The sequence below is a fragment of the Prionailurus viverrinus genome, chromosome B4 (genome assembly GCF_022837055.1).
Source record: "Prionailurus viverrinus isolate Anna chromosome B4, UM_Priviv_1.0, whole genome shotgun sequence".
NCBI classification, from domain to species: Eukaryota; Metazoa; Chordata; class Mammalia; order Carnivora; family Felidae; genus Prionailurus; species Prionailurus viverrinus.
The window spans coordinates 34,659,405-34,672,395 of NC_062567.1; the positions used below are offsets into that span (position 1 = coordinate 34,659,405).

At 45.0% G+C, this 12,991-nt stretch overlaps 1 protein-coding gene across 5 annotated transcripts in view; it reads right to left on the reverse strand.

Annotated features, from left to right (window-relative positions):
- Nucleotides 1-12,991, reverse strand: part of DDX11 (DEAD/H-box helicase 11) — a 39,498-nt gene that overhangs the window by 5,032 nt on the left and 21,475 nt on the right. For all 5 annotated transcript variants that reach the window (XR_007153730.1, XM_047865056.1, XM_047865055.1 and 2 more), the window contains 9 exons: nt 11,715-11,867; nt 11,016-11,062; nt 10,598-10,677; nt 9,644-9,688; nt 9,463-9,530; nt 7,907-7,945; nt 7,499-7,640; nt 7,278-7,409; nt 6,667-6,779 (listed from right to left, as the gene is read on the reverse strand). Coding sequence is in view for 4 of the 5 variants with exons in the window: in XM_047865056.1 (XP_047721012.1) it covers nt 6,667-6,779; nt 7,278-7,409; nt 7,499-7,640; nt 7,907-7,945; nt 9,463-9,530; nt 9,644-9,688; nt 10,598-10,677; nt 11,016-11,062; nt 11,715-11,867 (819 nt within the window). In the remaining variant the exon portion in view is untranslated. The remainder of the gene's footprint in view (nt 1-6,666; nt 6,780-7,277; nt 7,410-7,498; nt 7,641-7,906; nt 7,946-9,462; nt 9,531-9,643; nt 9,689-10,597; nt 10,678-11,015; nt 11,063-11,714; nt 11,868-12,991) is intronic.

Consider the following 12,991-nt stretch of genomic DNA (forward strand, 5'->3'; position numbering starts at 1 on the left):
AACAATTGTAAACATTTATGTTCCAAATGTGGAAGCACCCAAATATATAAATCAATTAATCACAAACATAAAGAAACTCATTGATAATAATACCATAATAGTAGGAGACTTCAACACCCCACTCACAGCAATGGACAGATCATCTAATCAAAAAATCAACACGGAAACAATGGCTTTGAATGACATACTGGACCAGATGGACTTAATAGATATATTCAGAACATTTCATCCTAAAGCACCAGAATATACACTCTGTTCAAGTGCACATGGAACATTCTCCAGAATAGATCACATACTGGGACACAAATCAGCCCTCAACAAGTACAAAAACATCAAGATCATACCGTGCATATTTTCAGACCACAACGCTATGAAACTCGAAATCAACAAGAAAAAACTTGGAAAGATAACAAATATTTGGAGACTAAAGAACATCCTACTAAAGAATGAATGGGCTAACCAAGAAGTTAAAGAGGAAATTCAAAAGTACATGGAAGCCAATGAAAATGGTAACACCACAGCCCAAAACCTCTGGGATGCAGTAAAGGCAGTCATAAGAGAGAAGTATATAGCAATCCAGGCCTTCCTAAAGAAGGAAGAAAGGTCTCAGGTTGTGTAACCTAACATTACACCTTAAAGAGCTGGAAAAGGAAAAAATAAATTCTAAAACCAGCAGAAGACAGGAAATAATAAATATTAGAGGAGAAATCAATGCTATTGAACCCCCCCCCCAAAAAAAATAGTAAAACAGATCAATGAAACCAGAAGCTGGTTCTTTGAAAGAATTAAGAAAATTGATAAACCACTAGTCAGTTTGATCAAAAAGAAAAAGGACCCAAATAAATAAAGTCAAGAATGAAAGAGGAGTGATCACAACCAACACAGCAGAAATAAAAACAATAAGGGAATATTATGAGCAATCATATGCCAATAAAATGGGCAATCTGGAAGAAATGGACAAATTCATAGAAACATATAAACTACCAAAACTGAAACAGAAAGAAATAGAAATTTGAACAGACCCATAACCAGTAAAGAAATCGAAGTAGTTATCAAAAATCTCCCAAAAAACAAGAGTCCAGGGCCAGATGGCTTTCCAGGGGAATTCTACCAAACCTTTAAGGAAGAGTTAAAATCTATTCCCTTGAAGCTGTTCCAAAAACTAGAAATGGAAGAAAAACTTCCAAACTCTTTCTATGAAGCCAGCATTACCTTGATTCCAAAACTAGACACAGACCCCAGTAAAAAGGAGAACTACAGACCAATTTCCCTGATGAACGTGGATGCAAAAATCCTCAATAAGATATTAGCCAACCAGATCCAACAATACATTAAAAAAATTATTCACCACGACCAAGTGGGATTTATACCTGGGATGCAGCGCTGGTTCAATATCTGCAAAACAATCAATGCGATGCATCACATCAATAAAAGAAAAGGACAAGAACCATATGATCCTCTCAGTAGACGCAAAGAAAGCATTTGACAAAATACAGCATCCTTTCTTGATAAAAACCCTTAAGAAAGTAGGGATAGAAGGATTATACTTTGAGATCATAAAAGCCATATATGAAAGACCCAATGCTAATATCCTCCTCAGTGGGGAAAAACTGAGAGCTTTCCCCCTAAGGTCAGGAACAAGACAGAGATGTCCACTATCACCACTGTTATTCAACATGGTAGTGGAAATCTTAGCCTCTGCAATCAGACAACACAAAGAAATAAAGGTATCCAAATCGGCCAGGAGGAGGTCAAACTCTCACTCTTCGCGGATGACATGATACTGTATATGGAAAACCCAAAATTCCACCAAAAAATTGCTAGAACTGATCCAAGAATTCAGCAAAGTGGCAGGATATAAAATCAATGAACAGAAATCAGTTACATTCCAATACACCAACAATGAAGCAACAGAAAGAGAAATCAAGGAATCGATACCATTTACAATTGCACCAAAAACCATAAAATACCTAGGAATAAATCTAACCAAAGAGGTGAAAAATTTATACACTGAAAACTAGAGAAAGCTTATGAAAGAAATTGAAGAAGACACAAAAAAATGGAAAAAGATTCCATGCTCCTGGATAGGAAGAACAAATATTGTTAAAATGTCAATACTACCCAAAGCAATCTACATATTCAATGCAATGCCTATCAAAATAACACCACCACTCTTCACAGAGCTAGAACAAACAACCCTAAAATCTGTGTGGAACCAGAAAAGACCCCGAATAGCCAAAGCGATCTTGAAAACCAAAGCAGGAGGCATCACGATCCAGACTTCACGTTGTATTGCAAAGCTGTAATCATAAAGACAGTATGGTACTGGCACAGGAACAGACACTCAGATCAATGGAACAGAATAGAGAACCCAGAAATGGATTACAAATGCATGGCCAACTAATCTTTGACAAAGCAGGAAGAATATCCAATGGAATAAAGACAAGTCTCTTCAAATCATCTTGGGAAAACTGGACAGCATCATGCAGAAGAATGAACCAAGACCACTTTCTTACACCATACACAGAAATAAACTCAAAGTAGATGAAAGACCTAAATGTAAGACAGGAGCCATCAAAATCCTGAAGGAGAAAGCAGGTGAAAACCTCTTTGACCTTGGCTGCAGCACTTCTTACTCAACATGTCTTCAGAGGCAAGGGAAACAAAAGCAAAAATGAACTATTGGACCTCACCAAAATAAAAAGCTTCAGCACAGCAAAGGAAACAATCAGCAAAACTAAAAAGCAACTGGATGAAATGAAAGAAGATATTTGCAAATGACATATTAGATAAAGGGTTAGTATCCAAAATCTATAAAGAACTTATCAAATTCAATACCCAAAAAACAAATAATCCATTGAAGAAATAGGCAAAAGACATGAATAGACCTTCTCCAAAGAAAACATCCAGATGGCCAACTGACACATGAAAAAATGCTCAACTTCACTCATCATCAGGGAAATACAAATCAAAACCACAATGAGATACCACCATACACCTGTCAGAATGGCTAACATTAACAACTCAGGCAACAATAGATGTTGGCAAGGATGCAGAGAAAGAGGATCTCTTTTGCATTGTTGGGGGCAATGCAAGCTGGTGCAGCCCCTCTGGAAAACAGTATGGAGGTTCCTCAAAAAATTAAAAATAGAACTAGCCTATGACCCAGCAATTGCACTACTAGGTATTTATCCAAGGGATACAGGTATGCTGTTTCAAAGGGGCACATGCACCCCCATGTTTATAGCAGCACTATCAACAATAGCCAAAGTATGGAAAGAGCCCAAGTGTTCATCGATGGATGAATGGATAGATGTGGTATATATATACAATGGAGTATTACTCGGCAATCAAAAAGAATGAAATCTTGCCATTCGCAACTACATGGATAGAACTAGAGGGTATTAGGGGCACCTGGGTGGCTCAGTCGGTTGAACGTCCGACTTTGGCTCAGGTCATGATCTCACAGCTCGTGAGTTCAAGCCCCGTGTCAGGCTCTGTGCTGACAGTTCAGAACCTGGAGCCTGCTTCAGATTCTGGGTCTCCCTCTCTCTCTCCTGCTCATGCTGTCTCTGTCTCTCAAAAATAAGTAAAATAAACATTAAAAAAAAAAAGAACTAGAGGGTATTATGCTAAGCGAAATTAGTCAGAGAAAGACAAATATCATCTGACTTCACTCATATGAAGATTTTAAGATACAAAACAGGTGAACATAAGGGAAGGGTAGCAAAAATAATATAGAAACAGGGAGGGAGACAAAATATAAGAGACTCTTAAATATGGAGAACAAACAGAGGGTTACTGGAGGGGTTGGGGAGGGGGGATGGGCTAAATGGGTAAGGGACACTAAGGAATCTACTCCTGAAATCACTGTTGCACTATATGCTAAGTTGGATGTAAATTAAAATAATTAATTAATTAAAAAATTAAAAAAAAAAAAAAAAGAGTTCCAGGGTTTTCACCTATTGAATTGGCAAAAATCCCAAAGTGTCTCCCTCTGTAGGCACATACACACAGTGCTGGTGGAAGAGAGAACAGTACAGCTCCAGCTGGGGGGGAATATGGCAATATTTAATAAATCGGATGTATTTTTATCTTTCAACCTGGCAGCCCCCCTACCTAGAAGTCCCCTCTGAGCATACAGCTCCACAAACCAACCCATGCACAAGGATACTTCCTGTGCAGTGATCCCCTTCAGAAGGGGTCAGCTGAAAGCATCACGCTGGATCCTGCCAGCGCAGAGCTCCGCGGCCAGCAAGAGGTGCATAGATGGCACTGGCTACTGAATGGCGTGCCACAACACACTGGTGACTAAAAACCAGTTATGCTTTGATGTAAAAGACAAAGGAAAGGAAAAAATAAGTACATATATTTGCTTATTTCTGGAGAAAAATAAAATGAAAGCATAGAAAGACTAGGAGTAAGAAAAATGATAACCTATGGGCATGGGGAACAGGCTGGAAATGGATGGAAGTAAGACTTCCTGAATGCATCTTTTTTTTTTTTTTTAATGTTTGTTTATATTTGAGAGAGAAAGAGACAGAACATGAGCTGGGGAGGGGCAGCAAGAGAGGGAGACACAGAATCTGAAGCAGGCTCCAGGCTCTGAGCTGTCAGCACAGAGCCTAATGTGGGGCTCAAACCCATGGACCATGAGATCATGACCTGAGCAGAAGTCAGATGCTTAGCCAACTGAGCCACCCAGGCGCCCCTGAATGTATCTTCCATGCAGTTTTGACTTTTGAACCATACAGGTGTTTACTTATTTTAAAAATATAATTAAGTCTAGGGGCACCTGACTAGGTGGCTCAGTTGGTTGAGCAACCGACTTTGGCTCAGGTCATCATCTCACAGCTTGTGAGTTCGAGCCCAGCGTCGGGCTCTGTGCTGACAGCTCAGAGCCTGGAGCCTGCTTCGGATTCTGTGTGTGTCTCTCTCTCTGCCCCTAACCCACTTGCATTCTGTCTCTCTCTCAAAAATAAGCATTAAAAAAAAAAATATATATATATATATATATGTCTAAAATGAAAAATCAAACTCTAAAACTGAAAACACATGGCAACAAAGAAAGCCTAACTCTCTGTCACATTCACAACATAAGCACACAAAGCAACGCCTGACTTCAAGTGACTTCAGATCCTTAGTGACCATACATCCTTAGTAGGATATACCTAAGGGCAAAAAATAAATGCAAAGAAATGAAATTTCCATCAATAGTTTATTGTTAGAATAATACTGTATATGAAACTATTTTAGTATATCTTAAGTGTATTATGGGACGTAGCAAATAAGTAGTTACGTCAATGTAATGAGAAACCAAACATTCAGCTCAAGAGAAAAGACATACAGTGTAAGGTCAAATAAATGACTGATGTTCATTTAGAAATATCAATATGGACTCATGGTTTTTTAAAACCATTTTCCCCAGTCTACAAGAAGGCCTAAAAACATTTATAATCCAGGAGTACCACAAACACCCCAATACCCAGATATTGGTTTTTAAACACCAATCCCCAATAAAAGAAACCAGGTTATCTTAGAAAAATGAATGATCCCAGATACGGGATAAAGAAGGCATAAGGTGGCTGGGATGTTTCATCTTGCCAGAAAGCAAGAAAGCATCCCAAGGCTAGTGGGGCCTCATCAAGGACCAGAGGCAGCACGTCAGGCTGTCTGAGACACCTGGGCATTGAAAGCAGCAACGACTATAGATGCTTTTAATACATGAACAAAAATATACAAGTCTATAGAAAAGAAAGAAAAGTTGGAAACTAATAAAGCAATGGGGGATTCTAGCGGCTGAGGTTAGAAACGAATGACTGCATGGGCGCTGAGGAGCCTTCCACCAAAGTCCTGGGCCAGGTGTACCTTAAGGACAGAACCGCTGTGCAGAGACGTGGTTCTGTTTGCCACTGTGTTGCTTAAAACAGAGAAAGACTGGAAATCACCTAAATATCTAACAAAAGAAGAGTAGTTCTATAAGATATAACATATTCATGTAACAGAAAAAAATACAGCCAGAGCATGGTGGAATAAATACATACTGCTGACAAGGAAAAATGTCTATGACATTTGTTGCTGAGTGAAAAAAGCAAATCACAGCAACAGCATGTAGAGATACAGATTTTTGTTTTTAAAATATGTATGTATATTTGTAAAAATTATGCACACAAAGACTAGTATAATGATATACACTAAAATAAAACCTTTCGCTGGTGGAATTATCATCTATTTTTTTTTCCTGCTTTTGCTGGTCTCTGCTTTCTACAACGAAAACATAATACTTTCCTAAATACGTGTGTGTGTATATAAATTTATAAAAGAAAGGAAAGGTCGTATCTATGGTGGGTATAAGGAGTGAATGGCACTAAAATGGGGGCCTGAAATTCCAGAACGGCTATCTTTGGGAGAAGTGCGGTACCTAACCTACAAAAGCACCAAATCAGCAGCCATGTGCCTCCCTCCACCCCCACTGCCCACTCCACCCCTGCCCCAGGCTAAAGGCCCAGGCATGAGACAGCACAGCAATGCCACCTGGTGGACGCTGCTTGGCCTGTTCAAGCTGACCCCTTTCTGGTTTGGGGGCCCACTGGACAGCACCTCTTCCCCCTGTCCCTGTCTCATCCCAGCACTCAGGGCACAAGAGGCTGGGTCTGGTTCCCTTACCGGCTGCATGGTGCCGCCTGCAATGACCACTGCCCGGCATTCCTTCACCACTTGGGCAAAGTGCACGGCTGGATTCAGGAGCAGGAATTTGAGGCTGCTCTGACTAAGACTTCCTGAAAAAAAGACAGAGCCAGCTGGGGAAGGAGGGGGTGGTTTGCAGGCAGGCCGAACAAAGACTTCCATGAGTCTGAGGCAAACGGGAGCTCAGTTGGGTCCATGAAGGAGCCACTAGATACACCACTTTCCCTTTTGATTAGATTCCATTCAAAGTGCAGGACAAGCCCGAGGCAGACAGCACTACCAGCTCCTTTTGCACATGAAGACTGAGGTTCAGAGTGATAGACACAGCTTGGAGGTGACGGAATCAAGACTCAAACCAAAACTCACATACCTGTAACCAGTAGGCTATACAACTTCTCTCATAACCTGGCGTGAGATGCCAGCCTCCCCAGTGCCTCACATCCCTCCTCACCGCACCTACACCAGCCCACCCAGGCTACAGAGGACCAGTTTTCACCACCTTGTCTCCTCGTCCTAACCCAGAGAGGTGCAAGGCAGAATCTTTTCATGCTTTGGTTTCCCGGCTCCATGCTGATTCCTCCTTGGACTACCTTGGCGGTTCAGGATGACCCTGCCATCCTGGTTGGCAGTGGTGAGGGCTGCAAGGAAGCCTTCGATGTGCATCAGCGGGGAAGCAGACCGTGGCACCCTGGCCTCTCCCTCATCTCCGTGGGGCACGGGAGCTGCACAGAGCAGAAGGAAGACAGTCTGGGACCACAGATGAGGCAGGAGAGGAGTCCACGCGTGAGGGATGGATATTCTTGGCCCCCACCTGCAGCCCTGTCTCCCCCTCTTGACTCATTCTCGGTCAATGCGGGCTGCAGGCTCTGTAGGAAGTGCTGGAACCCAGCCAGTCTGGACTGCTCCCTGGAGGATGCAAGGACCGTGCCATACCTTTCTGTGAAGCCAAAGAGCTGGGACGGGGAGAGAGAGCACAGGGAGGAATGAGGGTGCAGCAGTGGGAGCCCAGGCTGGAGGTTCTGCTGCACCCCACACAGCCCACAACTTGCCCCCTAACACAAGGCATCTTGGCACCCCCTCCCAACACAGCAAGCAGCCCTGCAGTAAGAAGGGAGCAGGGGTGACTTGGGGCTCCAAAGGGCAGGGGAGAGCAAGGTACTGGGAGGGCAGGAGGTGGAGTGCTGTGGAGCCTGGCCAGACCCAGGAAAAGAGGCTGTACCTTTCTGCTGACCATGCTCTTTTCACAGTAGCGCCGCACCTGCAAAAGCAAACCACTGCAGGCACATGCAACAATTAGGCTGGAAAAAAAAAAAAAAAACACCACCTTCCAAAACCCCAGGGAGCATGATTCATTGACAGCTCCTGAGGAACCCAGCCTCCTTGTGGCCAACCGGGTCAACCTCCTTTCTGAGGTCACTCCTCTCCCACCACCCCCACATACAACACGGCGCTCTCCCACAAGAGCAACCTTCATGCACATGGCCTCCTCACTAACGTCTGCATAGCCCCAACCCTCTCTAAAGGTTCTTGGTGACAGGTCTTCTGTGCTCTCCTTCAATATGACAGCACCTAAGATGAACCCTGAAAAGATTAAGAGTTTAAAAAAACACATACGAGCAAAGGCACAGAGAGGGTAAAGCTTGGGGCTTGTTCGGGGGCCCTCCAGTGTGTACAACATGTGCAGCTTGGAAAGGAAGACAGGGAGTTGAAGCCTTTGAAGATTTCTAAAAAGGGCACTATCTTCCAGTGAGGACTCACCAGATGACAGTGTAGGAAAGATTTGAGAAGGGACAGAGAGTGAAGCCAGGAAGAGCGGAAAGGAGGCGAGAGGAAACGAGCCGGCCCTGAAGTGGCAGCTGTGGGATTGGAAAAGCGGTGGGAGTTCGAGTGCTCCTTCCAGCTCTGAGGCCCGGCAACTGTTTGGATGCGGGACCCAAAGGGAGAAGAAAGGCATCAAAATGGCCTCAACCGGTCAGATGGGGTAATGGCAGTGACCGTGATCAAAACAGGTAAGCTGGTTTGAAGAAAAATGGGAAGGCAGGAGGGAAGCAAGCAGGGTCTCAAGGCTAAGCCAGGGCTCACATACTGCCTCCCACACCAGGCACCATTTGCTCACTCATGTATGGCTAGTACATGTCGTCCTGGGGAAACCTCACCCAGCCCTGGTTTCCTCTGCTTCTGAATGGTGATGGTACCTCCTACCGTGGGGTCCCAGAACCTGGTGCACTGCCTTAGACACAGCAAGTGCTCTGTATTTTTAGTAATTTGGAATCGCTAAGTTGTGAGTCAAGTGATGGCAGCAGTACCCCGAACAGTAGGTCTGGAGCAGGCAGACACCTGCGGCTGGTGTGCAAGGATGGGGGCGGGTCACGCAGAGTGGCCCAGGGAGTGTTCTCAGCCACCTCAGCCCAATAGCAGGATGGTGCTCACAAAGCTGACCTGCTCTTTCTAGTCCAGGGCAAAAACTGGGCCAGAAGAAAGATGGAACGAGGTAAAGGACCTGGGAGTTTCTATCTGTGCTTACATGGTAAATGAAAGGAAGCTTTTCTCACCAATCCCTAGGACCCTTCACTCTGGATTGAAGATTTTTTTTCTTGCTGGCACTTTAAGGGTTAATTACAAACATCTATGCTGTAGATCCTCAGACTTCTAGACTGACTCACAACAGAAGAAATTTACTTTTTATTCCTTCCAGTCTTAACACAGTGCTCTGCTCGCAGGTGGCGGTAAGGATAAGGAAACTGGGCGCTGACACAGAAGGGGGAGAACCTCTACCTTGAACAAGTTGATGTTGTCGATCTGGCTCTGAAAGAGAAAGTCATTGATGGTCTTCAGCTCTGTCCCTAAGGATAAACAAAGAAGAGCCTTGGAATCCTTGCTCTGAAGACCACAGGCCCAGAGGTGAGCTCAGAAACGGCTCAGACCATCTCTGAGTCTCTGAAGGCCACCCTCTTACCTGTTTGCGAAAGGCTCTGTGTGTTGGGATTTTGCTTAATGTTTCCTAAAACAGAATTCAAGCAGGTCAGGATGGGGATCCTCTGCCCCCCACCCCCATCCTCTCACACATTTTGTGTGTACGCTATTTGACGTACTCATCAAATAAGAGCATTCACATGTAAACAGGTTTTTTGCCATTTATGGCACCCAAAGAACCCACTGAAAGGGTGGGAAGCTCTAGGAAGCCTCAAAATCTAACCCACATTTGCATATGGAGCCCAAAGCCTTGTTATCTCATTCTTTTCACACCTCCTCCAAGGAGGCTGGGGCCAAGGGACCACCCACTTTACGCAGGTGCAAAGAGTTGTCCAGGCTGCACAGTGGCCAGTGGCAAGGTAGAGGTGGAAGGGAGGAACACCGACATTAGACAAAATCCCTCCAGTGGAACGCCGCACTGGTTTTCCAGAACTTTGGCTTCTAGGAAAGCCTTCAAATGACAGCCATATATATAGCAAAGGAAAGGGTAGGTGACACAGAATTGTGCAAAGCAGTATGGAACCTAGAGCCAGAAGCCTCTAGTCTCTCCTACTAGGTTCATGAAGCAGAGGCAGGTCACATCTCTGAGCTTTAGTTGACTCCTCTGTCAACAACAGTGAGTGTGCCTGTGCAGCTCTCCTCACAGGAGCACTCCAAAGTTAACGTCACCCGTTTCTATTACACTATGCTGTTATTACTACCTGAGAAGTAAGGTCTGGCAAAATAAAAAGGACTCAGGGAAATATAAACTAGAAACCTAAAAAAGGATCTATGGTCAGACAATTCAACAAAGCTATGAAAAATAAGAATCTTCTAAATCAATGGCCAAGACAATTCTTGAGGACACAGAAATCCCAGGCGTCCTGACTGGCATCCAGAGAGGGGACTGCAGCAAGCTTAGCAGGCCAGGGGCTGGGGTGGGCATAGTGCTCCTTACCTCCCAACACAGTCACAAACTGCTCCAACAGATACAGGAGCTGTTTGATGTACATCAAGTTCTTGGCCTTCAGACGCTTCCTGAGGAGACACCAACGGACATCAAGTGGTAGCACTCCCCAAGCTGCTTCCCTTCCAAATGCCCCAAGTTGTGGCCTTTCTGTCCAGTGTCTTTCAAGGTAGACCACAGTGACAAATATGGTCCCAGAGAAAAAGGCTGGCCGTGGCCCAAGGCCTTCACAGCCAGCTGTTGTGTCCCAAGCACCCTCGGCCTATGTGGGGTACACACCACTGTAAACAGGAGGTAAACAGCACCCTGGCCCACTCGGTGTGGTGCCTGGGCCAGAGATGGAGACCCAAGTGCCTTCTCCCAGAGACTGAGCAGGATTTCCCTTCCCCCTCAGGAGGCAGTATCTTACCCATATCGTTCCATATACTGGAGCAACTGGGAATGGGCCTGGCAGAACTGGAGAGAACAGAGAACAGGTGTGAAGGCGGCCCAGGCTCTGAGCAAGCAGCCTAGGGCTGTGCCAATGATATCTTAGATCATGCCTAGAAGATGCTAGCCAGGACACCTCATGGGAAACAACCAAGGTGAAGAGAGCAGCACACTGCTTATGCCCCCCTGAATTTCAAGAGTTCTCAACGTTAACTAGGAATACCAGCCTGCACAGAGGCAGCGTGGGGTTTCACAATACTGTGTATGCTGCATGGCACAGAGGAGATAATCGATAAATAGTGGCTTTCAGAAATACTGAGAACCCCTCAAAGCAACAATAATGATGTCCAACCATGTGAGGACCCTGCTTCCCTCACCCCACTGTCCTGGGTTATAGAGAACTGGCTGGTACCACCCTGGGCTGGAGGGACTCAGGATGACATACGCCAGTGAGGAACAAGGAAATGAGTCACCTTGTCTGCGCTGGGTGCCAGCATTTCTAAGATCTGGGTCCCCGTAGTTCTAGCCAGTCCGCCCCTGACGAGGCCACTGCCTCGACTCAGTGCACCCTTCCCCACACCATTGCCAGATGAATTCCAGGTCTAGGCACTTGGAGAGATGATCCACATCCCTCTTCCCCACAGCAGGCACCGGCCCAAAAAGGGAGAGGCCGACCCACCTGGGAACCGCTGACCTCTGCACTGTAGATGCCCGTGATGGTGTCAATCAGGTTGTGAGCCTCGTCAATGACTACCACCTGTCCCTGCAGCCGGATCCCTGCGGCCTGGCGGGTGGCCCCGTGCAGCAGCATCTGGTAGGGCAGCACCACGAGCTGGGAGGAGGGGGCGACCACCTGAGCAGGGCTGGGCTCCTTGCCACAACAGCCCCACCTGCTCTAAGCTCCTGGTGTGAGTGGTTTCATTTCCCAACCAGAATACGTGTAGGGGCATTCAAGAGTGAAAGCTCTAGCAAAGCCCTGTGCTTTTAGCAACAGACCCCCTCTTCAGGTTTTATGTAGAACATGAAATATGAAACAGACATAACTGGGGCCAATCTGAATCTGACTGAACCAAGAGTGGCGGTGGGCAGAGGGGAGCAGAGAGAAGCGTGGAACCCCTGCTTAGCCTTATCCATACCCGCGAGGTAGCCCCTGAGGCACCCAAGGTTCCTCAAAACACTGTGAAAACCAGTGGTGTACTAGTAGGTAGCCCTGGGTTCTGGTCTTGGAGCTGTTATTTCCCAGCTAAATGACTCTGGGAAGAGTGACTTAATCTTTCTGCGCCTCAATTTCTTCATCTGCAAAATGATAAACTCTATCTCAAATAAGGGCTAAGGGGTGGAGGGTAAACAAAAAAGCATTCCATGAATTTTTAGGTGCTCTCTGTGATGATGATTTTACAGTTAAAAGAATACTGATAGAGTGAAAATCCAGAAAACTAGAAACTTAAGGCCCAGCTTTAATACTGGTTCCATTACTCACCCACTAAGAGAAAACAGATATATCACTTAACCTTTCTGGGCCTGTGTCCTCATATGGATATGAGAACATATGGATAATACTTGCCTTTGCTTTTTTAGTAGGATACTACAAAGCAAAAATGAGGTGAAAAGTATCTCAAAAAGTTAAGATCATGAAAATCTCAGGACATCTTACTATATTTGCACACAGGTATCTATGGCACTAATCTTGCAATGTGGCAAACAGACCCCAGGCATGGCATGCAACAATGCTGAGGGCTGGGAGGGTTCTGGAATTTAATTCTGAGCACCCACGCAACACGGTTCAACGTAGTATATTAATGAGCACTTAACTGCCTTGTAAAATTATTACTCATGTTCCCTGAATCACTGAAAACCTACCTAATCTCTTCTTTCTTATATGGAAGTCTCCATAATCGAAACCCTATTTCCAAAAGCCATTCAAATTAAGAAGTGGCAGTTAGACAGTAAAATCGT